Source organism: Diabrotica virgifera, chromosome 7 (assembly GCF_917563875.1).
Source record: "Diabrotica virgifera virgifera chromosome 7, PGI_DIABVI_V3a".
NCBI lineage: Eukaryota > Metazoa > Arthropoda > Insecta > Coleoptera > Chrysomelidae > Diabrotica > Diabrotica virgifera.
This window is the reverse complement of record NC_065449.1, coordinates 91,731,205-91,758,148: the sequence shown is the minus strand read 5'-3', so window position 1 is coordinate 91,758,148 and position 26,944 is coordinate 91,731,205. Positions and strand designations below refer to the sequence as shown.

At 32.0% G+C, this 26,944-nt stretch overlaps 1 protein-coding gene across 1 annotated transcript in view; it reads left to right on the top strand.

The window, feature by feature from the left end:
- Window positions 1–26,944, top strand: part of LOC114335682 (protein yellow-like) — a 332,848-nt gene that overhangs the window by 247,082 nt on the left and 58,822 nt on the right. Inside the window, exons 3-4 of the mRNA XM_050655707.1 lie at window positions 8,828–9,074; window positions 20,412–20,634. Of these exons, the coding sequence (XP_050511664.1) occupies window positions 8,828–9,074; window positions 20,412–20,634 (470 nt within the window). The remainder of the gene's footprint in view (window positions 1–8,827; window positions 9,075–20,411; window positions 20,635–26,944) is intronic.

Here is a 26,944-nt window from a genome sequence, read left to right as displayed (position 1 = left end):
TTCTTACGTGCGTACAAAGTACACACACATTCTTTTTTTCTGTGTTTTGTGTACCACCTCCAATAATGATATGTACCACCCGTGGTACATGTACCACAGATTGAGAACCTCTGCTGTATACTATATACTTACTACACACATCGGCGTACGTTTCACTTTCTGTTTTGACTTAATTTGATTGAAAATGAATCGTACCGCATGGGAAAAGTTATAGCGGACGGACATATATGAAAGTAAACTTGAAATCAGGATTTGATTATAATATATTATTGGACTATATTATATTGGAAAAAAAATAATTTAATTCATATACCCATGTTAGAAATTTTATTTAGAAAATTAGTTCATATTAAATGGTAAATACTTTTGTTTAGTAACAAAAAATAAAAACAGATGGCCATAAACAAAAAACCAGAAATAAATTAATGTAATATGTTAAAAAGGACCTTGACCTTATCAAACCTGTCGGGATTCTGGCGTGTCGGGATTTTAGCCTGTCGGGATTCTGGAGTGTCGGTGTTTAGGCCGTCGGAATTTTGGCTGTTGCGATTTTTGGATAGACCCGATTTCAACCCCTACGGCCTCCCCTTAATGGTATCTATGATACGATTTTGATAGGCAACCCATTCTAGAAATATTTGTCTATGTATGAACAGTGGCGGCTCGTGACCTCAGTAGGCGGGTAGGCTACACATATACTTCGGGTAGGCGACGGGTAGGCGACAAATAATATCCTACAATTTCTAATAACTTTTGAGCCGTCTTGCAATACTAAATGTAATCTATGAGCGCAACGATGTGTAAAAATTGCTTTTGGAGCATCTACTTTAATTTTTGATTGTAATCCGTTCAAAGAGCCAGCCATTACACTTGCACCATCGTAAAATTGAGCAATTAATTTATTTTTGTAATCATATGGCTCAAGCACGTTTGAAATTAAACTATATAGAGCGTCTGCAGATCTATTCTCGCTAACATCAAAAAACCCTAAAAATATTTCTGTTACCTGACCAACTTTGTTAACAAAACAGATTGTTAAAGTACACTGTGATTTTTCGGTTATATCAGCAGTATCGTCCGCTAGTATAGAAAAAAATTGACTTTCATTAATTTCTGTTGAAATTTCATTTTTTACGTAATCGGCAAGACAATCTATTAAATTATTTTGTATTGTTTTTGACAAACCCGTGAACACCCCTTCTATTTTTTAACACGATCCTGGATTTCCTGATCGCGTTTAACTACTAAATTAAAAATTTCTTTAAAATTACCCATGTTTGAAGAATTATGGCTCTCACCACGACCGCGAAATGCAAGTTCTTGTTTTGCTAACAGAATTGTAACATCAATTTCTTCAACTTCAATCTTTTTCAACTTCTTCATTATATCTTATTAGATAGAGAAATATGTCCAGCTAAAGCACTGTCAATAGTTTGTTTATTTTTTTCTAACCGTTTTAAACCTAAGCAATTGTTTAAATGTTCTTTCGAAGATTCATGTTTTTTACACTAGCTAATAAATTTTTCAAATCTGAATCTGAATTTGAGAGCAACAGACAAGGCCAACAGAAAAGTGAATTTTTAAAATAACTTCCGCTTAGCCATTTATGGTTTTCATACCATACTGTTTTAAACGATCTCGAAAATGGTCGATTGTCTTTTGTCTTATCTGTGGATAAAATTGTTAAATTTGGTAAAGGCCGGCCCATTGAAATAATTTCTGATCTTTCTTGATTTTGGCGCCTTGAAAAAGGCGTCTCGATCAAACTGCATAGGGTAAAAGCACCAGTTATTGGCCTCTTAAGGAGAGCACGTCGATATATCTATGAAATGTTTTGACACGGTGGCCAAGTATAACTTTTTTAACATCATGGAATTTTATTATTATTTCTACATGTTTTGCAATTTTATTATATTAATCTTTCATGTCTGAAAATATTTTACATGTGTTCTTTTGTAAATATGCAAATGAACCAGTTATTGGCCACCCTGTTCCAGTTATTGACACCATATGTGTTACTGATTGGCCATCATTTTTTAAAGTGATATTTTACCAATTAATTCGTAAGTTAAGATAGGTAGATAGGTAGGTATTTGGGTAAGCAAGGATTTTGTGATGCGTGTGGACACAAAAAAAGAGCATGTCAAAGTAAACTTTTATTTTTTATTCTGACAAGATTTGCAAACATATACTTAATCTGCTTCGTTTCGAATTCCTTACGTAAAAATAAGTAACTTTTATTTGAAACATTTTTTCGAATTATGGATAAATGGCGCTATAATCGGAAACAACGATTGTTGGAAATGGAAAATTAAATAAAAAATGAACATCCCCAGTAAAATGAAAAAGTTTACTTAACTTTTTTTGGTTTTAGAACCTACTCTTCACAACCCAATAGCAGTGGCGGCGCCTGGTGTAAAATATTGGGGGTGCACACATAATGTTAACATATAAAAAGACCTTGAGACCCTATTTCCGTAGGTAAAGGTTTTTGAGTGTCTTCAAATTGTAAAAATCAAAGGACCTTAAATTAAAAATTACAATAAATAATGTATTTTATTGACTTAAAATTATAATTTAGTGTTTAAATGTTACAAGCAAGTTTTGTAACAAAAGTCAGTCGCCTGTTATTTTTTAGAAAAATTATTCACAAACAAATTCAGTAAAATTTGGAATTTCTTGAATCATTTTTTTTTATTGAAAACATTGCAAGTGCAGTTAATCGATCCTGGCCCATAGCTATTCTAAGGAAAGTTTTGATACGTTTCAATGCAGAGAGACATCGTTCTGTTTCTGCAGTTGTCACTGGCATCGTAACAAGTACATAATTGGAGAATTCCAATCTGGAATTCCAACTGGACAGTTAAAATCGTATCTTCTATTTTATTTATTATGCTTCCTCTTCTCCAAATATGTGCTTCACACCTACACAATTTGTAAGTTTTTACACAAATCTCCATTTTAAATAATCATTTATAATCCCGACGTTTGCACTTTGGTACATTCTTAATTAACAAATTTGGTTTCGACATTTTTAATTTTTCTTCTAAACATAATGAAGAAAATTTAATTGATTTTAAATATTCCACGCTAATATTTACGTCCACAAATCCTTCCATTCTTAATATAGTTCCGAAATTCGAACTTCATGAAAGCAAAATTTAAACATACGTGTGCCGTGCACGTTGAAAACACCAAAGATCATGCCATAAGATCACATCCAACTTGTGATCCTGTGGCCATCTAAACTTGTGGGCTATAGCGGGTAGCGGGGTGGGTGGTGAGTTGTATTTAGTCGTATGAAAAGTCATTGGTATAGGAACCACTGTGAGAGCGGTGAACGCGGGGTTCTGTCTAAGGCCTCGCATCCGTGAACTTTCTCCTTTGAAATAGAATAAAAATAATTAAATGTTACCTATTAGATACTTATAAACTCCTTGGATCTTTTATTTCGAATTTCAATTACTGTATAGTTAGATTAAAATGTTATTTATAGAATGATAAATATTACATATATGAATGTTTATGTGAAAATAATTTTGGGGGTTGACGTGCACATGTGCACTTATGGAGAAACCGCCACTGCCCAATAGGTCTCCAAAGCGCTTGAGTGACTGCATATTTCATACTTTCCTCCCCTACTATTACAATTATTTCGACATAGCTGTTTAATTTTGTCATTGCTAACTATTTCACAAAATTTTTTATAAGAAATTGTTTTATTTGGATCAATAAGTGTTGGTAAATCATTGTGCTCATCCAGATTATCTTCAGTTTCAAATTCTTTCCCAACAGATTTTGAATAGTCAAGAGCAGAAGAATTCCAAGGAAATATACCGCCTGCTGTAACCCACTTCTGACAACATCTGGATTTAACCTGTCTATAGCAGATTTTAAAAGAGTACCCCTGTTTCAGTGAAACTGTACTTTAGTTAACAATTTTTGGGGGTTGTCTCTCCTATACTGAAGCACAGCTTTGTTCCAAAAAGTTTTCAGAGGCTTAAATGCAGCCACATCCGCTGGTTGCATTAATCTCGTGGCATTAGGATATAAAGCTACTAAAATAATTTTTATATCTGTACAAAGTTGACTTGTCTGTACAGTTAAATGGGTTTTATGCCCATCAATAAAAAGTATCACCGGACGTGCTATATTATTTCGATCTAAATAAGGCTTAAATATATTTCCAATATATTCGTAAAAGTTTTTATTGTCCATCAACATTTTCTGTTAAACCAATACCCCACGAATTCGGCGCAGCACTTAAAATATGAGTGAGCGGGAAGCCTCAAGAATTTGAAATATTCCCATAAGTTACCGGAAAAGTGAAAAAATTTCATAACAAGATAACGCATGGGCCAGATCCATTTCTTTCGAAAGACGAAGAGGAACAACTGAAACCGTTAAATCATTTTTACAGAGTAACCATAGAGTTAATCCATGTGTTGAAAAAAATAGACCGGGTAGAAGATGGCTATCAGCATTTTTAAAGCGCAATCCCAACATTTCGTTAAGGACTTCAGAGGGAGTGACATCAGCAAGTTCAAACATTAACCAAAGAGATATTACCAAATGATTCGACAACATAAAATCTTATCTAGATAAAAAAAATTTGCAGACGTTCTTCAAGACCCAACAACAATCTTCAGTGGTGACGAGACATGTTTTTATTTATGTCCCAAAAATAAAAAGGTTTTGGCTATGAAGGGTTCCAGAAACGTCTACGAAATTGAACATAACCCAAAGGTTAACTTAACAGTTTTGTTCACATTTTAACGCTTCAAATCTAACGCTTTTTTAACCTCGTCTTCGGAATAATTTTTTTATAATTGTTTTCAATTTTAGGTCGTTTTGGCATATTTTCTAAAACAATTTATAATAATTAGTTATTGGCCACACATAAAACATTAGTTATTAACATATGTCAATCACTAGATTCTTACAAAAAACTAATGTGTCAGTTATTGGCCATCTAGGCCAATAACTGATACATTGATAATTTCATGCATTAGTTGTTGGCCACCTTAAAATTTACGTTAATTGAATAAATAGCGTTATATTCGTTATGCAGTTAGGAACAGGACATATACTATATTCTCACAAAAACACAAAATATAAAGTAGAAAGTGAATTGCAGTATATAGTACTTACCGACCAACACAAGTTTCTCTAGGTAAATAACAAAATTTCGGTTGCAAACTAGCGGCACGAAACAGTGTCTCTTTCAACATCGAATACTGACTAAAATGTAATGGTTACCTTGAAACTAGATGTGCCATATTCTAGGATACATATTGCCAAACTTAGAAAAAGCAGTTAGAATTAACAAAATACCAATATTTTCCTAATTCTAATCAAAATATATTAGTAGGCCAATAACTAGTACATGGCCAACAACTGGTGCACTTACCCTATTACCTCGTTTAAAATATTCATATTCGATGACTAAAGTTTTTCCACCAATAAAACTAACAAACCTACGTTTCAACAACGTCAAACATTACTTATTTTATTATTTATGTATCAAATAATAATTTACTCTTCGAATTTACAAGAAGCGGCATGGCAATCTACACCACGAACTGAACGCAGACCGACACATGCAACAAATGTTCCCCTACACATTCGGCAACTCATTGCTGAAAAACGCCGTGCGAGAAGAAACTGGCAAAGATCTAGAAACAACATAGATCAACATATATACAATAGACTACGTAGACAACTTGGAGTAGCCATCAAAGCTGCAAACAACGAAACCTTCGAACATTACATTACAAACCTTACAGCAAATGATCAGACGCTATGGAAGGCGACTAAGAAACTCAAAAAACCATACACAACTATTCCTCCCCTCCATAAACCAAATGGCGAATGGGCTCGTTCCAACAAAGACAAAGCGGACGTCTTTGCTGAACATCTTACGAGTGTATTTCAAACCGTGCCACCAGACCTTGATGAAGAAGTGGAAGAACTAATTAGCGCAGCATGTCAAATGTCCCTTCCAATCAAAAGTTTTACTCCTATAGAAGTCAAGAAAGAAATAATCAAACTCAACTCACGAAAAGCTCCAGGTGATGACTTAATCTCGGCACAAGTACTAAAACAACTTCCTCGTAAGGCCATTATTATGCTAACAGTAATATTTAATCGCATGCTAAGTTTATCATACTTTCCAAAAATATGGAAATTTGCAGAAATTATAATGATCCTTAAGCCAGGCAAAGCTCCCAATGAAGTAACATCTTATCGACCCATCAGCCTACTCCCAATAGTTAGCAAAGTTTTTGAAAGATTGCTGCTACAAAGAATATACGCAGATCATGAATTCCTAACATTACTACCAGAACATCAGTTTGGTTTTCGGGAAAATCACTCTACTACACAACAAGTCCATCGAATAATAAATGAAATATCAAAAACTCTCGAAGAAAAGAAATACTGCAACGCTGTATTCCTAGATATCTCACAAGCGTTTGACAAAGTTTGGCACAGAGGACTGCTTTACAAAGTAAAATTAGCACTATCTAGTAACTATTTCCTCCTAATCAAATCCTACTTATCAAATAGATATTTCTCAGTAAAATTCAAAGACCAACAATCCAGCCTCTGTCCTATTAACTCCGGAGTTCCGCAAGGTAGTGTTCTCGGACCTCTGCTTTTCTCACTCTACACAGCCGATATACCAGAGTCTCCTAATACTACGATCGCTTCCTTTGCTGATGACGTAGCAATACTAGCAGTAAATGAAGATCACATACAAGCCTCACAAGACCTGCAACACCATCTGGACATACTCAGTGAATGGTACACAAAATGGCGAACTAAAGTAAATAAAACAAAATCATCTCAAATAACGTTTACAAACCGCCACAACACATGCCCACCTGTAAGAATGGAAAATGTACGAATACCAACAGTAACAGAAGCCAAATACCTTGGCCTCCATCTTGACCAACGTCTTACTTGGAAAAAACATATACAGACTAAAAGAAGACAACTAGACTTGAAATTTCGGCAAATGTATTGGCTCCTTGGACGCAGATCAAAACTCAACATCCAAAACAAAATTCTTCTGTATAAAGCAATAATCAAACCTATTTGGTACTACGGACTACACCTCTGGGGCTGTGCAAAGTCAACATCACTGAATATCATTCAAAGATTTCAGTCGAAAGTTCTAAGATCAATAGTGGATGCACCCTGGTATGTAACTAATCAAACACTTCACGAAGACTTAAATATACCTTTCATTAGAGAAGAAATCCATCGAGCCTCGGAATCACAAAACGAGCGTACCATTCACCATGACAACGAATTAGTAAGGGGATTATTTCATAATGGCCCTCTCACAAGGAGACTAGATAGAACCTGGCCTCAGGACCTATTTTAAAACTTTAAACATAAATAGAATAAGATGAGACATCATTGGAAGTCTCTTCTTCATGACCAAAAACATGGAAAAAATTTACTTAATACTCTTTAAATGATCAGATGTAGATTGTAAATAAACATAATTACATAAAAAAAAACTCTTCGAATAAATTGATAAGTTAACAATTAACCTCTCAAAAGTTGTGACTGGCTGAATGGCAAAAGCCTATGCAAAAAAAAAACAATTAACCTCGCTTTAAAATTTTAATTATCTATATAATCTAATAACACAATTCGTCAGTTTAACTTTAAATTATCCAAATTGTATTGAAACACAATAAAAATATACTGGACGACTGACAAATAACTATTCACAGATTTATTTGTCGTTAGTAAATTATTACTAAATTAATATAAAATTAAAATGCCCTTCAATAGACCGATCTCAAATTTACCTGTTTATTATTCAGTTTTCATAAACAAATTTAAATTGCCCTACCCAGTTTTATTGAATACTTAACCTACTAATAACAGCCAAAATCAAAAAACAATTATTTAAAACAGTTTCCACAAGACACAAGAGAAGCAACTGATAAAATTTTGTAGGTCCGGCTATAAGACTCTGTGCCTATCCGTCCTTTCAAAATCGTGGCCAGCAGGCCTTTAGTTCGCGTAAACAGAGAGAGATCGCACGTCAATTCGGTGTTGGCGTCGTTCTATTTCAGGCTACGTTTTCAAGTGCCTGACCAAGGAAGAATTATAGAATCTTATACAGTACTACTGATACTACAAGGAGCGTACAATAATTATAACTACGGAGAAAATTTTTTGGATATTTTTAAAAATAATTTGGATAATTTTTGCTATTTTATTGTAGGTATTGTGTCAAAATTTATAAATTACAATTTTGAAATAAATAATTATATTATTGTACTACATTTGAAGAGGGTAGGCGGCGCCTACCTTGCCTACCCCGACGGGCCGCCCCTGGTATGAAATTTAATAAAAAAAAAATGTTTCGTCCGGCAAGCAGATGGGTACAGGTACAGATCGACCTATATTAGGATCCATGTACAGTCGGACAAATGAAAGAATATCCATGAACGATCACATCAATCACTTATTTTGTATTTGCTGTATTTTTCTCTAAATAACAAACGTTTGTTATAGAAAAAGATAGCAAATACAAAATAGGTGATTGATGTGATCGTTCATGGGTATTCTTTCATTTTTTCGACTGTACCTACTACCGTTGATTGAAATATTAATATTTCAATTAACGCTACAACACATTTATATAATTTTTCCATCCCTTGGCGTTGGGACCTGTTTATTCCTGAATTTCATAAATTCTTCATTTTATTTCAAAGAAAAAGTGAATAACGATTTCTAACACTCACTTGTATTTATTAATTCAGTACACACATGTAATTGGTTCTAATTTGTTTCTTTTCAGGCCAGAAAACACCCTCTTCACAGGCCTCGAAGTAACCGCCGATCGTCTCTTTTTAGCCATGCCACGGTTGCGTGCCGGAGTGCCCGCCACCTTGGCGACCATCCCCAGAAACACCCCCAAGGGCTCAAGTCCCATTCTGAGGGCGTTTCCTGATTGGTCCTTTCATGGCGCCGCCAGGGGTGATGTCAATTGTTCCAATCTTATTTCTGTCTACAGGATGAGAATAGATTCGTGTAATAATTTGTGGGTATGTACTTATTTGTAAAATATTCATTCAAAAATACGATAATAATAACAGTAAACAGTATTTTCGTTTATTTGTAGTTATTAAAGTACATATTATTATGGCACTATTAACTTGTAAATAACTATGTTTTTAAAGCTATATTTACCATCATTAAGTACAGTATTAAGACTAAATTAAATCAGTAATTTTGAAACCTTAGCCTATATTATTATCTGGAAGTATTGTAATATTTCTTTTAATAACACGTAAAAAGAGATCATTTTATTTTTTTATATTTATATATAATACATAAAAATATCTTAGTATCAGAATATAATGTTTTTGTTTGAATATAAATAGACCAGTAAGGATCTGCGGAAAAACGTCTATTTTTGGATGTGAGAGGTGGCATTCGGATTTTTGCAGAAAAAGTTAGGTGACAACTTCAACAATAATAATTGACTTATGCTCGTTCTCAAATATGCCCGGAACATTAATAAAAAAATTAAAATATTTAAAAATTTCGAAAAACATCGATTTTTTTCTGCTTTATTTGCTTATAACTTTAAAACGATTCGTTTTGGAACAGAGTCGTAGAGAAATAAAATAAAGATAGGTAATTGAATTTTGTATGATATAAAAAAATGACGTAAAAAATGTCTTTGGGTATTACCTTTTCTGCAATATAGCAATAAATACAAAATAAGGGGGCAAAATAAGTCTGTTGTTATTCAATATTTTTTAACCACTTTGTTGGCACTTAGAACCTTAGTAATTCGCTTAGGAAATTCTTCAACATACTTAAATCGTGTACCAAATTTCATTAAAATCGACAATAAATTTTGCATAATAAATTTGCAATCTAAATATTTTTAAAAAAGTTCAAATTTTTTAAAATCTTTCTGAACAAAAAGTAGACCATTTAGAAGTTGGCTAATTTTTTTACATGTAAAGAGGTGCTCTATCTATCTAATACACTTTACAGAATTAAAATCGGATTATTTACGGGGCCTCAGCAATGTTTTAAATTTATAAACAATTTTTTGGCTTATAAACAAATAGCTTTTTTTATTAATAAAAAAATTAATTTTTAGCAATGCAAATAATTAAAACCGGTATAATTTGACTTAAACCTTCAAATGCTGTCAACAGAATTGCTATTTTATTTTTTAATCAAACGTTATTCGCGTTCAAAAATTGCAATTTCTCGATTTTTTGAAAGTTCCACCGCGTTTATCTCGAAAACTATGTATCCCACGAAAAAACTTGTAAGAACATTTTTTGCTTAGAATTACCCAAAAAATACAAAAATATTTTATTTTGCGAAAAATCGATGTTATGTAATTCCTCAAGTTCTTTGTTAATAACAATCTTATCGACATCCGGATCAACTGTTACCCAAAAATTCGTGTTCTACGGGTCAAAATACATAGAAAACGTGGGTAAGTCCATCTAAATAAAGGAGACCGTAACACCCCCTCCTGGCCACAGCACTAATTTGTTTATAAGCCAAAAAATTGTTTATAAATTTAAAACATTGCTGAGGCTGCCTAAATAATCCTATTTCAATTCTGTAAAGTGCATTAGATAGGTGGAGTACTTCTTTATATGTAAAAAAATTGAGAAATCTTTGTATGTTCTAGTTTTTGTTTGCAAGATTTTAAAAAATTTTAATTTTTTAAAAAAAGTTTAGATTGCAAAATTATTATGCAAAATCTAGTAAGTCAATTTTAATGAAATTTAGTGTACGGTTTTAGCATGTTACAAAAATTTTCTAAGCGAATTAGGAAGGTTCCAAGTTGAACCTAAGTGATGGAAAATCATTGAATAAAGACAGGCTTGTTTTGCCCCCTTATTTTATATTTATTGCTATTTTGAAGCAAGGGTGATAAATTAAGACATTGTTAACCAATCTCATCTGATAGAAAATTTAGTTATCTATGTTTTATTCCTATACGACTTTGTTCTAAAATGAACAGTTTTTAAGTTATAAGCAAAAAAAGTAGAAAAAAAAAACGAATTTTTTTGAAATTTTTAAATATTTTTTTTTTTATTAATGTTCCGGGCATATTTGAGAAGGAGCATAATTTAGTTATTATTAACGAAGTTATCACCTAACTTTATCCGCAAAAATCTGAATGCCACCTCTCACATCCACCTAAAAACAGATCCTTACTGGTCTAAAAATATATTATGTAATAAATAGTTGGTCCCTACTGAAGGTTTTCACTTCTGCTTGAACCTCCATTTATTTTTATAAAACTTGGGGAGCAGTTAGAGGATATCTCAAAAAACAAAAGTGACAAGGTGCAAACTTGCGCTTTTACCCCAATGGCGGATCACCTCTTCTTGGGGGTGAAAATTATTTTATTAAAAATAACTCAAAACATCGACATAGGGACAAATTCTAAGTAAAATATATTCTTAAAATTATTAAAATAAATTAATACAGTTAGAGTTGTTAAAGATCAAACATTTTAATTTGTCGTGAAAAAATGCGTGTTTTAAAGCGGGGTTTCATAAATAACTTCAAACACTATAAGTTTTTACAAAAAGTTACTAATAACAAAATTGAAGCTAATAAAAAATCTAAGTGAGTTATAGATAATTGAATGTATAATTTATTTTCGGCGAATACTCAAAACTAAGTGTGCAAGCCTAAATAACGGAAAACTATGCATTTTATAACATATACTTACTAAAGCCGTGGCGCACCCAGGGGGGTTTTGGGGGTTAAAACTCCCAGGGCATATAAAAAATATAGAAAGAATAGTAGGAAAATGTAACTTGTCTCTCACAAACAATACAAAAAAATTTCGGTGCCCAAGTCAAACCCCCCCTCCCCAGATGAAAATTCTAGGTGCGCCACTGTACTAAAGACATGTCAAAGTACTCAAAAATACGCATCAAATCAGCTCCAGAAGAAGTTGATATCATCAAAATTTATACTCCAAAAATTTTTCAAAATTTATGTTCCAAAAATATTTCCCAAAAAGTTATTCTTTTGTTTTTAGAATAACTCCGTTAATTTTTATGGTATTAGGTTCATCAAAAAAAACATTTTTTTATTTTTTTTTTAAGATAAAAGGTTAACAAGTCATGGTTACATGGTTCTCGCAGTAAAATTTGAGTTTAAACTTTTCTATCTAGGTTATTTTCACCGTACAAAAATAAAAAACGTAAGATATTTGTTAAAAAAACTCAAATTTTGTTCTATCATCATTTGGATAAATGGAGTATTTTGGGATTTCATTTTGAAAGAAAATGAAATTTCTGAAAATTTGAAGAATTCTGATTTGGTTAAATCATATTTTTTTTGTAATGTAAACCGGTGAAAATTTTTGAGGTAGGTAATTACTTATGCTAAAGTTTTTTCGGGATTACTATAAATTTAAATTTTTGTAGAATTGGCGTACTTATGTTTTATTTTTCACTTTTTCCTAAAAAAATCTAATAATTCATAACTTGCTTAATTTTGATGGTATTAACTTTTTCTTCTGGAGCTCATTTGATTGGTATTCTTTAATAATTTTTTTGACAAGAGGTGTTTAGTAAGTAGGTACGTTTTATAAAATGCATCGTTTTCACGTTATTTGAAGGTGTAGGTGCAAAATCTTAATTCAATGCTATTTAAATGCATTAATTTTGCCCAGACAAAGGTGGTTTGATAGTGTACAGGAAGATCTCAGAAATGAGGGAGTTATTGGTTGGAAAAAAAAAAATTACAAACAGGGACGAATGAAGGAGAATTGTAAGTCGATATAGTAGGCAAGGAGTATCACTGGACATGAAGCCACCCCACTGGATACAAGTGTTGTAATATATATACAGTGCGGTGGAATAAGTGTTACCCCCCCTGTTAACTTGTTTATTTTAAGAATATAAACAAAACGCTCGGACAGATCGATTTTTAAACTAATCATAGTATATTATAGCCTCAACGTTTCGAACTTTACGCGATCCCTCTTCAGGTGACAGGCATAACTTAGATTTTTTTAAATGGTAAAGTACATCATGTGACACCTCATTTAACAGCTTTTGAAATACTGATTACAAAAATGTATAACACTTTAATCCTTTTTGAGAGCGTAGGCGCAAAATTTCGGTCGAACTCTTTTTAAACGCATTTATTTTTTTCGAATCCTGAGAAAACTAATAAATATTTTTGAAAAATTTAAACGCAGAATAAAAGATTAGATTATTACCGAGGGCTGACAGTCCCTTAGAATAAACAAAAAGGTTCTTTTGAAAGATATATTTGAAATTAAAAATCACACTAAATTTTCTCTTTTTTTCACCACTGTGACGTATTAAAATAAACATTATAGGAGTTCTCAGGGACTTTTGACCATCGAGAATACTGTAATATTTCATTCTGCGTTTAAATTTTTTAAAAATATGTATTATTTTTTTCAGGATTCGAAAAAATGATTGCATTTAGAAAGAATTCGACCGAAATTTTGCACCTACGGTCTCAAATAGGATTAAAGTATTATACATTTTTGAAATCAGTATTTTAAGAGCTTTTAAATGAGATGTCACATGATGTACTTTCCCATTTAAAAAAATCAAAGTTATAGCTGTCACCTGAAGAGGGATCGCGTAAAGTTCGAAACGTTGATGCTATAGTATACTATGGTTAGTTTAAAAATCGACCTGTCCGAGCGTTTTGCTTAAGTTCTTAAAATAAACAAGTTAACAGGGGGGGTAACACTTATTCCACTGCACTGTATACAGGGTGTTTCATTAATAATTGTCCATATAGTAACTGGAGAAACCTTATCACATAATACGAAGATTTAACCTTAAACACTTAAATAAAATGTGGTTCCTTACTGAGTTACAGGGTGTTTTATCTAAAAGTTTAAAAATTATTTTTACTCAAAATTTTAAAACTATTCGACGTATCCTTTTCATACTTGGCAGAAAGTGCAACTATTAGACACTCTACTAAATTCTGATAAATAAACGTTTCTAGCTACTACCAGAGGCGTACGACAGGGGATGGTGGATGGTTGACCCTTCTCAAATTCTACGCCACTGGAGGAATTACTATTTTAGTGCCATTTTTAGATTCTACAATACTTTCTACGTAAACAATATACTCTTCATTGGTAACGATAAAGTCATTCGTTTTCGAGATACTTGAAGTTAAATATGAAACGGCACAGTTATTTTGATTAATTTATGATATGATTCGTAGGATTAAAATTTACAAATTATTTGTACCCAGTACTTTAAAACTATTTGGCGTATCCTTATCATACTTCGCAGAAATTGTAGGTACTGTATACCCTACTAAATTAAGATAAATTAACGTTTCTAGCTACTACCAGAGGCGTACGACAGGGGATAGTGGCTGGTTGACCCTTCCCAAATTCTACGCCACTGACGAAATTGCTATTTTAGTGTAATTTTTTGATTTTGCAATAGTTTTTATGTAAATAATATACTCTTTATTCTTAACGATAAAATGATTAGTTTTCGAGATATTTGAAATTAAAAATGAAGTAACACAATACACTGATCAAAATAACCGTGTCGTTTCATTTTTAACTTCAAATATCTCGAAAACTAATGACTTTATCGTTACGAATGAGGAGTATATTATTTTCATAGAAAGTATTGAAGAATCCAAAAATTGAACAAAAATAGCAATTTCGCCAGTGGCGTAGAATTTGGAAAGGGTCAACCATTCACTTTCCCCCGTCGTACGCCTCTGGTAATAGCCATAAACGTTTGTTTAATATAATTTAGTAGCTTGTATAGGATCTATACTTCCTGCCACGTATGAAAAGGATATGTCAAATAGTTTTAAAATGCTGAGTAAAATAGTTTTTAAATTTTTAGATAAAACACCCTGTAACTCAGTAAGGAACCACATTTTATTTAAGTGTTTTAGGTTAAATCTTCGTATTTTGTGCTAAGGATTCTCCAGTTACTATATGGACAGTTATTAATGAAACACCTTGTATACACACACACCCAAACTTATGGAAGCATCTGATATTTCTTATTATTTCGTGCGAATTTAAAAAAACGAACACACGAAGTCAAACATAATTTATTTTAAAGCAATTTAATAACAAATACGCAACAGTTAAATAAAACCATAAAGTAAAAAACAAACTTTTAACAAACAAATTAAAACTAGTTGTTTTAAGAATAAAAAATTTCAATGTCAAACTAATAATGTGTAAATGGTTTTTATTTATTTTTTTTATTTTTTTTTTGGTAGTCAGTTTTATCACCTCTAGTCCTATGCAAGCTTCAGTTTGCGTGGGCACGCTCCTAATCAAATTTCAACATTTTTTTGTGGTAGGTTGCTCCATTCTTCAAAAGCAGCTTATACTAGCCGTGCGGTATTTTGTTAATTATCCCGGTGAGGTCTAATTTTTCTTTTAAGCATATCCCACAAATACTCTATAGTGTTAAGCTCGGGTGAGCAAGCAGTCCACTCCAAACAAGGGATACCTTCTGCTTCAATGATGTCTTTAGTCACTCTAATGGTATGTTGAGGTCCATTATCATGCATGAAAATTAAATTTTCTCCTGTTGCATCTCTCCAGAGCCTAACTACAGATTATCAACATACCTGTGAGTAGTTAAAGTTGATTGGATGAAAATGAAAGGAGTTTTTTTACGGATCACAATTCCTCTCCAGAACATTATACTTCCCCTTGTATATTTGTGAACAGATCTGACAGTTTTCGTTCTTGCTTGTCTTCTTCGACCTCTAAGTACACGATTTCGTGGGTCATCTGATTTTACACCAATCCTGACTTTTTCTGCAAATAGCACATTTTGTCAATTCCCAATGTTCCAGTTTTGATGGTGAAGACACCAATTTAGGAGACCAATCTTGTGCTGATTGAATAACTCGGGAACTCGTAACTGTCTCCTGCTGTATACATCTTGGCACGAACTCTTCTTCTTATCGTTTCAACTGAAAAAGTTACACCTGTAGATTCCAAAAGCTGCCTTTTGAGCTGCAGGTGAGAAATGGTTGGGTGTTTTTCAGCTGATTGGACAATTAAACGATCGTGGTAAGCCGTTATTACTTTTTGGCGACTTTCCCTTGCTTTATTTTTAAGTTTTCTTAGTTCCTGTTACCTAGCATAGGTTTTGGACAGAACGCCCTGTGTTACAGCTATGCTATAGAACATTACTTTCTTCACAAGACCAATTCCCCGTTGTAAGTTCTATAACCCCACATGAGGCATATTTTCGTTTTTGGGCGCAAAAGTTAGTTTATTTATTTTCGTTCAATTTGCAACTCAAGCAAATAACTTACACCGTACCGAGCTGTACTATCTGATTGTCTTATCGATTTGTTTATTTTCAATAAAAACCTTTATTCTTCGCAACGATAACAACTTTCTTCAAAAGAAATAAATATTACTTTGAAATACATGGTGATTCCATATAAGTTTGAGTCTCTGTAGGAGTATATTATTGTATTGTTGTATCGTATCAATTGTATTTTTAGCCCTAGGCCTCCAAGGCCTGTTGTGCTTTTAAATAAATAAATATTTTTGATTTCTATATAAGTAGTACTTATAATCGACCAATTCTTTATGGTTCATTATAAATAAATCCTCAAATAGATATTATTGGTTTACTATTATTGGTTTGGTATTGATATTGATCTGTATGTATAGATAATAACATTTATCCGGTGGCTTCGAATACACAATAAATAGTTTACATAAAAAGACATTCTATTACTACAATACGGTGATTGAAATTAGCCATGACCGTGAATTGCAACATGGTCGATAATGATCTAAACAATTCGACACATGCATAGTTCTACTTATGAACACAATATGGTTTTTATGTAACCAAATAACAATTTACTCGCTTGTGTACATCTAGTCACACCCTGCATTTAACGCAAGGCTGAACCATTTTTTCAAATAGGAAATAAAATCAAAGTGTACAACTATCGCACGGAAAAATTTTATTACTTTGTCAATCAATGTCAAAAAATTAAAGTGTAAATCTACTATTATCTATTGATAAATATTCATAAACTTAAACTTAATAACCAAAAATTGCACAAAAAAAATTAAACCAGAATAGCGGTAGGTACCTACTTGACTACTTGAATGAGTTGATTGCCTAATTTTGTATCTGTTTTATTCTGTATCTGTGGATTCCAAAAACTAGATGGTCAGAATTTAAAAGAATCGTTATTCTGGGTAAATTGGGAAAAACAAGAAAAAGTTATTAATCAAATCTTAAGATTGCATCCTATTAGTAATATAGGTGTGCAAAGTCCGCAGAAAGTATGCTATTTAGACAAAATCTTTAATTTTCAACTAACATTTTAGGGGAGTAATAGGGAACTTGCATAAATTTTTAAATTCGAAAAAAATGTTATAAATCACAACAGAACATAATTTAAAACATGTATCAAAGATAAAAAAGATTTGTTTGTCTTTCGTTTGGCCCCTAAAGACGATTAAAAATTCAAATTAAAACAGGTGGTCCAAAACGCGTCGTGACGTCACTCAGTTTTACATTTACATTTTTCTAATAAAGTAAACAGAATTTTAAATTAGACGTTATAAACGTCAGTAGAAAATACATTTATGTGACGTTACAAGTGTTTTTGATCGTTTGAACTATTCATAGAAAATTTGTATTTTTACAAAATGGTTTTATTTTCAATAGTAAACCTTCGTTCCTTTCCTTCAAAAACAGTATAAAACTCCAATTTTAACAAACTGGTATATATATATTATTACAATGACATACGACATATGTCATTAGAATATAAATATTTTTGACTTATTCCACGACGATGAGCTGGCCAAATACCCAAGTAGGTGAAGGCCAATAAACTAAAGAAGGAGAAGAAGAATATACCTAAATATAAGGTTGTGTCTAGGTATATGCTAACGTGTACGCAAATAAAGAAGTTAGAGTGTCAGTGACTTCTTATTTTTTATTTGTTTAGTATTTGTTTTTAAATTAACTATGGAGTGTGGACAATTATTTAGTTCTTTTAATGAGTTTAAGAACATTTTAAAACAGTACGAAAAAGATAAGAGACTATAAATTAATATATATTTTTTTAGTTTTAAATGAAATAGTATTACCGTCCAAGTTTAAAATAAAAGGAAGACCTAAAGTTTTCACAATAATAATTAACTTGTTCTGAAGCTATTATCCTTGCGGCATTTTTTTAATCAACTATTCTAAATGGGAACTAAGCCACAATTTAACTAAAAAATTGATTTTATTAACGTTTCGACGTCTAAACCGGATGTCGTTGTCAAAATACAAAATATTATTAAATTAAACAAAAATGTTGTTGCTTAGTAAAAAATTTTTTCTTATAGTTTATTTAATCTGACTAATTTTTGTATTTTGATAATGACATCCGATTTGGACGTTAATAAAATAATTTTTTTAGTTAAATTGTGGCTTATTTTGCATTTAGAATAGTTGATTATAATAATTCACTTACGTATTATAAAAATTATTTTAACAATATTTTGTACCTACATGTCATGTCAACTAAATACATAAGTATAATTATTTTGCTAACCTAAATATATACTTTTATATATATATATATATATATATATATATATATATATATATATATATATATATATATATATATATATACATTGATTTATTACAATTAAGTTTGAAACATCTGAATAGTTCTTCCCTTCTCTTAGCAAATATTTTTCTATCAAACAAACACTAAACATATGAAAATAGCATGTACCAAATGTAAATAATGACGTCACTGAAGACTTTAAATTTGTACTTCTAAGTTATTATGAGTTTTTGAAGCGTGAAATTTTGGAAATCTCATTTTTAAACAAAACTGAACATTATTATCTAATAAAAAAAATGTGCAAGTTCCCTATTATATACCTATCGATAATTAAATAGCTTGATGACATAAATGCTATTATAGTAGATTATATTTCCGGAAGCCGACGACAATCTAAAAAATAGTTTAGCAATAATTAAGTAATTTGCTAATTAAAAATTTACGGTCGCAATAATAACCAGAATGATTATGATACCACAGAATACCTAATTATGATTTTCGTATAAAAAGGCACTATACTATACATATTCAACGTTCTTTTCCTACTGACGTGTTAAAATGCAATTTTAGCAGTCCATAGGAGCCTTAAAAATGTCACTTTAAAGCACTGGGTGCTTTAAAATTTTCAAGGCAATGCAGTTAAAATTTTAAAATGAAATGTCAATTATTGAAAGCAGACGTCAAAATATTTATATTTAATTTATTAACATTAATATTAATAATACAATTTGCGCAAATTGAAAAATTAATTTCTTAATTAAACGTTTACGAAATAAATAAAAATACTATTTTGTGATCATTAAGTACCTAAATTCAAGTTCAAACCTTCTATCAGATCCCGATAAGCATTTTTACCATGTTCTATTATAAAATATATTTTTATAATTGTTAATGAGGAATGTTCCTTATGGAAAGACGGGCGATCGGGCTGGGCTGCATTAACAAAAAAAAAAAAAAAACAATGTTTTAAATGAAATAAGCCCAAAATATTTATCAAGAACTGATAGAATAAAGTTTGAACTTGAATTTATGTACTTCGTAATTTCAAAAATTATATTTTCAACTTTTGTTTTTGAGCCTTGAATATAGTCAGTTTTCGTTTATTTTTATTTTTAAATTGTTTATAGGTAACTCGAAAACCATCAACTTAAGGGGAAAGGCGCAAAATATCGCCCGTCAAAGTGTTGAATGCGTTTTAAATATATTCATTTTTTTCGAATCATGAGAAAACTAATAAATATTTTTGAAAAATTTAAACGCAGAATAAAATATTACATTACTACTGAGGCCCGAAAGTTCCTGAAAACTTCTATAATGTTTATTTTAATAAGTTACAGGGGTGAAAATAAAAGAGAAAATTAAGGGTGATTTTTATTTGCAAATATTTCATTCAAAAAAAAAACTTTTTATTTATTCGAAGGGACTTTCGGCCCTCGGTAATAACGTAATCTTTCATACAGCTTTTAAATTTTTCAAAAATATTTATTAGTTTTTCAGGGTTCAAAGAAAATTAATACATTTAAAACACATTGAAAATTTTGACAGACGACATTTTGCGCCTTTCCCGTTAAGAGAAATATAACAAAAAACATTTTTTTGTTTCGAATGATCCAAAAAATCCAAAATATTATTTTCCCGGGCCAAAAGGTTTTTTTTTAATTATTAATTAACTATAGTCAGGACAAAATTAAACATTAAACATATCGTGAAAATCGTTCTAATATCAAAGCTTAAACTAATATAATACTATATAATAATAACAAATTTCTTGTTTGTAGGTTTTGGATTCTGGAGTTCTAAACTCTCTAGATGAATTCACCAGAGTATGTCAACCAAAATTGGTCGTTTTTGATTTATTTAGAGATCAAATTCTCCGTACCGTTTATCTTCCTAGTGGAGTTCTTAGACCTTCTTCTCTTTTAACGAATCTCGTAGTGGATGAAAGTATTCAGGGGCGTTGTGATTCTTCTTTTGTTTATATGACTGATACAGCTGCACCAGGTAAGTTATTTTATAAATATTATATAGACATAACCAATGAAGCAGGGTTGTTGTATTTCGCCTACCCTTTTTAAAATTTATCTGGAACAAGCACTCAAGCTGTGGAAAAGAAAATGTAATGGCATGGCAATCCCTCTCAATGACGACACAACACTATACACTTTATGTTTCGCTGATGACCAAATTCTGATTGCTCAAGATCATGACGACTTAAGTTACATGACGCGGAAGCTAATAGAAGAATATAATAAATGGGGCCTCGAAGTCAACATTAAGAAAACTGAAGCCATGTGTATTGGAGGAACAAAGCAGTCCATTACATTAGACGATGGGTATAAATTAAACACTGCAATGAATACAAATACCTGGGCATGAAGATAACTCAAGATGGAACACTCGATGCTGCTATAAAAGACAGAAACATACAGTGTAGAAAAGCCATATCCATGATGAACGGCATTCTGTGGGACCAGACAATATCTAAAGCGAACAAAGAGCTTATATACAATAGCATACTTAAAAGTATATGGCAGTGAAGTTTGGCCACTGAAACAAAGAGCGCAGAAAATGTTACTAGTAACAGAAATGGACTTCTGGAGAAGAGCAGCAGGCAAATCAAGAAGAGATCGGATACCGAACGAGAGAATACGAGAAATGATGGGAGTAACACATACAATAATTGATGACATAAAATCAAAACAACTGGTATGGTACGGCCATGTACAGAGAATTCCAAATGACAGGATCCCTAAACAGATTTTGGCATGGACACCACAAGGGAGAAGAAAAAGAGGAAGGCCGAGAAGAAGCTGGAGGGAGGTAATTGAAAAAGAACTAGAGGAAAGAGAAATCCCTCCAGGTCTATGGTTAAACAGAGAAGAATGGCGGTTAGTAGTCGGAAGGCGTCGGAGAACGCTGTAGACCGATAATAGTAGTATGTAGACATAACCGAATAAAGGAATCTTGTTGGTAACTATAAAGACCGACATTATAAAATTAAATATAAAGACCGGCGTATAATACAAAATTTATACTGGAATAAACCAGCCACAATAAAAACAAATCTTGGAGAAGAACCGACGGAAGCGATCATTCTGCCAGGCGTTAAACAAGGATGTATACTTTCACATAATTTATTTAACCAATATTCAGAGGAAATATTTAGTGAAGCCTTGGAAAATTGCAAACATGGAATACTCCTAAATGATTAACTATTTAGTGGGAAATAAGCCACAATTAAATTGAAAAAATAATTTTTTCTACGGCCGTGCTTAAACAGCCACTTTACAGCACGCATTTCGTTTCCGAAAGTTTTCCGCACCGCGGCGTGCGTAAAAGTAAATTTTCCCGCACGGCGTGCGGAAAAGTAGAATATCTTCTAATATGGCATTATAATATACTATAGTACATGCAATAAATTAGTATTTAGATATTATTTACTAATTTATTTCAAATGTATCTTATTGTGTTCATGTTTTAATGAAACTAACGCAAAAATTAGATGAAATAAAATTTTTTTGACATAATATTTAAGGTGATACAGTAGCGATCAACAGGTAGCAAAAACACGTTCCAAGTTTGCGGCTGTAATTTTGAATATTTTTTTGAGATATTTGGCACACCTATTCGTAATATAATAAAGAATGGCGGCACAGAGCCCAATTTGAAAAGTATATTAATATGTGGAAATTACTTTGTAATTAAATACAATATTAAAAAAACGAGCTTGTACCGCCATTAAGAAGAACAAAAAAATACACTTTCTTCAAATAAAGTTTTTTATCCGATGCCTAGATTTTGTGTCATTTTGGAACTACTAAAATTTTTATTTCATTAGTAGTTCCAAAATGACACAAAATCTAGGCATCGGATAAAAAAGTTTATTTGAAGAAAGTGTATTTTTTTGTTCTTCTTAATGGCGGTAAAGGCTCGTTTTTTTAATATTGTATTTAATTACAGAGTAATTTCCTTATATTAATATATTTTTCAAATTCGGCTCTGTACTGCAATTCCTAATTATATTACGAATACGTGTGCCGAATATCTCGAAAAAATATTCAAAATTACAGCCGCAATCTTGGAACGCGTTTTCGCTACCTGTTGATCGCTACTGTTTCCTCTTAAAAGTCAAATCAGTAGACAATTACAATGGTTTTAAATCATCGTCATGGAAACTAATATCGTCGTCGTGGTAACCCATTATATTGAAAAAGTTTGGTTTTGACAAACTTGTCAAACAATTAATTTGTGTATTTTCACTCCTAAATAAAAATTGATACGACTCTATTTTTTGTGGCTTTTTTTCCAAACGTACGGCCCTAGAAAAAATATTGTTCCTAACTCATGCGAAAAGTGTCTTCCCCGCACTCGACTGCTTGCTCGAACTCCGCTATCGCGTCGTTCGGGTCAACGGCAGTCTCGTGCGTGAAAGTATCACTTTCTGCATCAGTTAGGAAAATAACTATTATTAACGTTTCGAAGGCCAAATCGGGTTTCGTTGTCAAAATACAAAATACATACTACTAAAATAATTTATTTAATCTGACTCATTTATATTGGCAATTCAGACGTATATTATACATTTTAAAGTAGAAGACTTTAAAATGATATCGCCAATATTTATGAGTTGCGTTCCTGGGACGACTTTACTAAAAGATAGTTCATTCTATTACATGAAATCAATCCCAACTCAAGAATATCCGTCACAAAAAAATCAGACCATGTGATCTGTCTTTAAAAAGACAACCAAATGCAACGATGACAGTAAAATTCTCGCGTTAGAGATTCCATAGTAAATCACGAGGGAAAACCAGGAAAAAACCTCGTGATACTATCCCGACATCGTAAGTATTTGGTCTTACATTTAATTTACTTTCAAAAGCTAATACCAAATTCTGACTTTAATATGTTTAAATTTTAAATAATATTAATAATACATAGATATACAATAAGTAATACTAAAATATAAAATTTGTAACTCGATATGTTATTGACATACTAATCGTGGTATTTTCTTTCCATTGACTTCCTCTTTCAATATGGGTAACCACATCCTACTGCATTCTACCGAGGAATTTGCGACACAATTGGTTTCATTTAGCATAATAAGAGCCGCTTCTTTGATTTTTCTCTTTTTACTATCTGATTCTTTCAGGACTATACTTAAATCTCTCCACTGAACTCTATGTTCATTATCCCATGCGTGTTGACATATTTGAGATCTATCAAATTCTCTATTTTTAATATAAAACTGATGTTCACTTATTCTAAAATTATTTTTTCAATTTAATTGTGGCTTATTTCCCACTAAATAGTTAATCATAAAAATGCCACAAGGAAATAGCTTCAGAACAACTCCTAAATGGAGAACGCCTAAACAACATCCGCTATGCAAACGACACCGTTATTTTTGCAGACAGTTTGAACAGTTAACAGCAACTAAATAAAAAAAATAATGGAAGTAAGTGAATGATTTGGACTAAAAGTAAACATATCAAAACCTAAATTTATGGTCATCATCAAAAATAAAATTAGAGACGTTCAACTGCTTATCAAGAATACTCCAGTATACCCGGAGTAAAACTCCTGCATATACTGTTTTACTCCGAGTAAAACAGTATATCTATCTTGCAACAATAGTAAACGAACAATGGGATCACTCACAAGAAGTAAAGTGTAGAATACAGTAGGCTAGGGGTGCATTCACCCAAATGGCCAAACTCTTTAAAAGCTACAACCTTAATCTGGAGATAAAAGTAAGGCCCCTACGATGTTATATCCTATCATTATTTTACTACTGAGTTGAATCCTGGACACTCACTGAAGCGATGGTGAAAAAACTTGAAGCCTTGGAGATGTGGCTACACAGGCGAATCCTAAGGATATCGTGGACGGACAAGATAGCCAACGAGACCGTACTGCAAAGAATGGGGAAAGAAAGAGAGTTGATGTATACGATTAAAAGAAGAAAGTTAGAATATCTCGGACACATAATGAGAAACGACATTAAATACAGATTACTGAAAATAATCCTTCAAGGCAAAATATTCGAAAAACGAGCAATTGGGAGAAGAAGAATATCATGGTTAAATAATCTGAGAAAATGGTTTTCCACAGCAACAACTATAGTAAATTAAGTATGGAGAACGGTAAGGGTTTTATACCGATCGAAGACAATTGTTTGGAGGAGGAGCGGAACGACGACTCTAATTATTGTCTGAGATCGGTTACCCTTAACGTTCGACATGCTTATAACGTTTTTTGCACGATTGATACCATTATAAATTATAAAATTAAACATTTTCGTCATATTGACTAGTTTCATTCATTTTATCAAGATAAATACTTTGATTGGTTGTTAGGTAGTAACTGGGGTGCATAACAACAATGGAGAATTGAGTTTTTATTTAGTTGTCAATAATTTTAAGTACAATTTTGATTATTATAAATTAAAATATGAGCGAAAGTGAATTTGAAGAAATTGAACGGGCTTGGGAAGAAGGGTGTTCCGCAATTATTCCCGAAAAATCCAAAATCCTTTATCAAAATACCTACCAAAGTTTTAAAAAATGGTGCGAAGACAAGAATTTAAGAATCGAAGAAAAGACTCTATTGGCATATTTCGTTCAAAGACATATGCAGTGGAAAGCTCCTGAAAGCCTCTGGGCAGAATATTCAATGATTAAATCCACCGTTTTTATTTATGATGGCAATGATATTTCCTAGTTTTCAACTTTGATCGCGTATTTGAAGAGAAAAAATGTTGGATACTACTAATGTATGCGATTCTGCAGGAGTTTCTGTTAGAAGTGAAACCACAGCCCAAACAAGTGGGATTTCATTAAATAATTTAACAAATTGTACCATAAGTTTCAATATTAATAAATAATTCGTTAGTTTTCTTTATTCTTTCAAAAAATAAATTAAAATTAAGAGATTTTTTAACTCGACGGTAAGTGAATTACTTACCGTCGAGTTGGAGTACTTACCGTCGAGTTGGAGTACTTACCGTCGAGTTGGATTACTTACCGTCGAGTTGCTAGTAAATGTCACCTACTGACGTAAAATCTGTCACGGTAAACAGTCACAAACGATCAATCGTGCAAAAAACTATTTAAAGCATCAGTTAATAAAATAATTATAGCCAGTATGATCGTAATTATTCGAAACGAATAGGCACCAAAAAAAGAAGAAGAAGTTGGTAACTGTGATAGATCCTTCGTATTATTTTTAAGTGAATATTTTTGATTTAATATCGTTGATTACATTATAATTAATGCTCTTATTATTTAGCTATGTCCCCGTCTTTATTACGTTTTTTAAAATATTCTGTAACGTCACCATTTATCCATACATGGTATTTGGGAATTTTCCAATTTTCCATTTTATTTGGGAGTCCAAATTATTTAAACTTCCAGACACTACGCTGTTTTCCCGTTAAGGCCCAGGACTCCATAGGTACAACAAGACAAATAAAATATGTACAATTCTTATTTTCAGCGTTGAATTTAATTCTGTGTTTCGAATTTCTGGAGTAGGTACTAGGCAGTCCTGGATTAAGAATCTTGAGGCCCCTAGGCAACCCAAGCTAGGAGGCCCCTCAAGAAACTTTTATCTTTTCCCTCCAAAACCCCCTGATAACCCCTCCATCTCCGAGCAGCGGCATCTCTTTGATATATTAATATTAGTGGACATTAGTGGACTTAAAATTTTTGTTTCATTTAAAAAACGTGTTGCTTAAAAAAAAAGAAATAGTCAAGAAACTATTTATATAATTTTGATTAAATTTTGCAATAAAAAATTATTTTTTTGTCATCTTCTTCTTTGAGTGCCGCTCCTATCAAAGATTGGATATCATTAGGGCGATTCTAATTTTATTTACTGCTGTTTTGAACAATTCGTTAGTGGTACAGCCAAACCACTCTCTCAAATTTCTCATCCAGGACATTTTTCTACGGCCTGGATTTCTTCGTCCTTGTATTTTTCCTTGCATTATGTTTTGTAGGAATGTGTACTTTTGTCCCCTCATCAGGTGGCCTAAGTATTCAAGTTTTCTCTTTTTTATATTCAGTAGAACTTCTGGCTTGTTATTTATTCTGCGTATTACTTCTTCATTTGTAATTTTATCCACCCAACTTATTCTTAGTATACGGCGGTAGCACCACATCTCAAAGCTTTCAAGATTTTTAATATTCCTCTGTTTAAGAGTCCATGACTCAACACCGTAGAGCAAAGTACTGAATACATAGCATTTTAACATTCTAGTTCGTAGATGAATACTAATATCACGATTACAAAATAATTTTTTCAT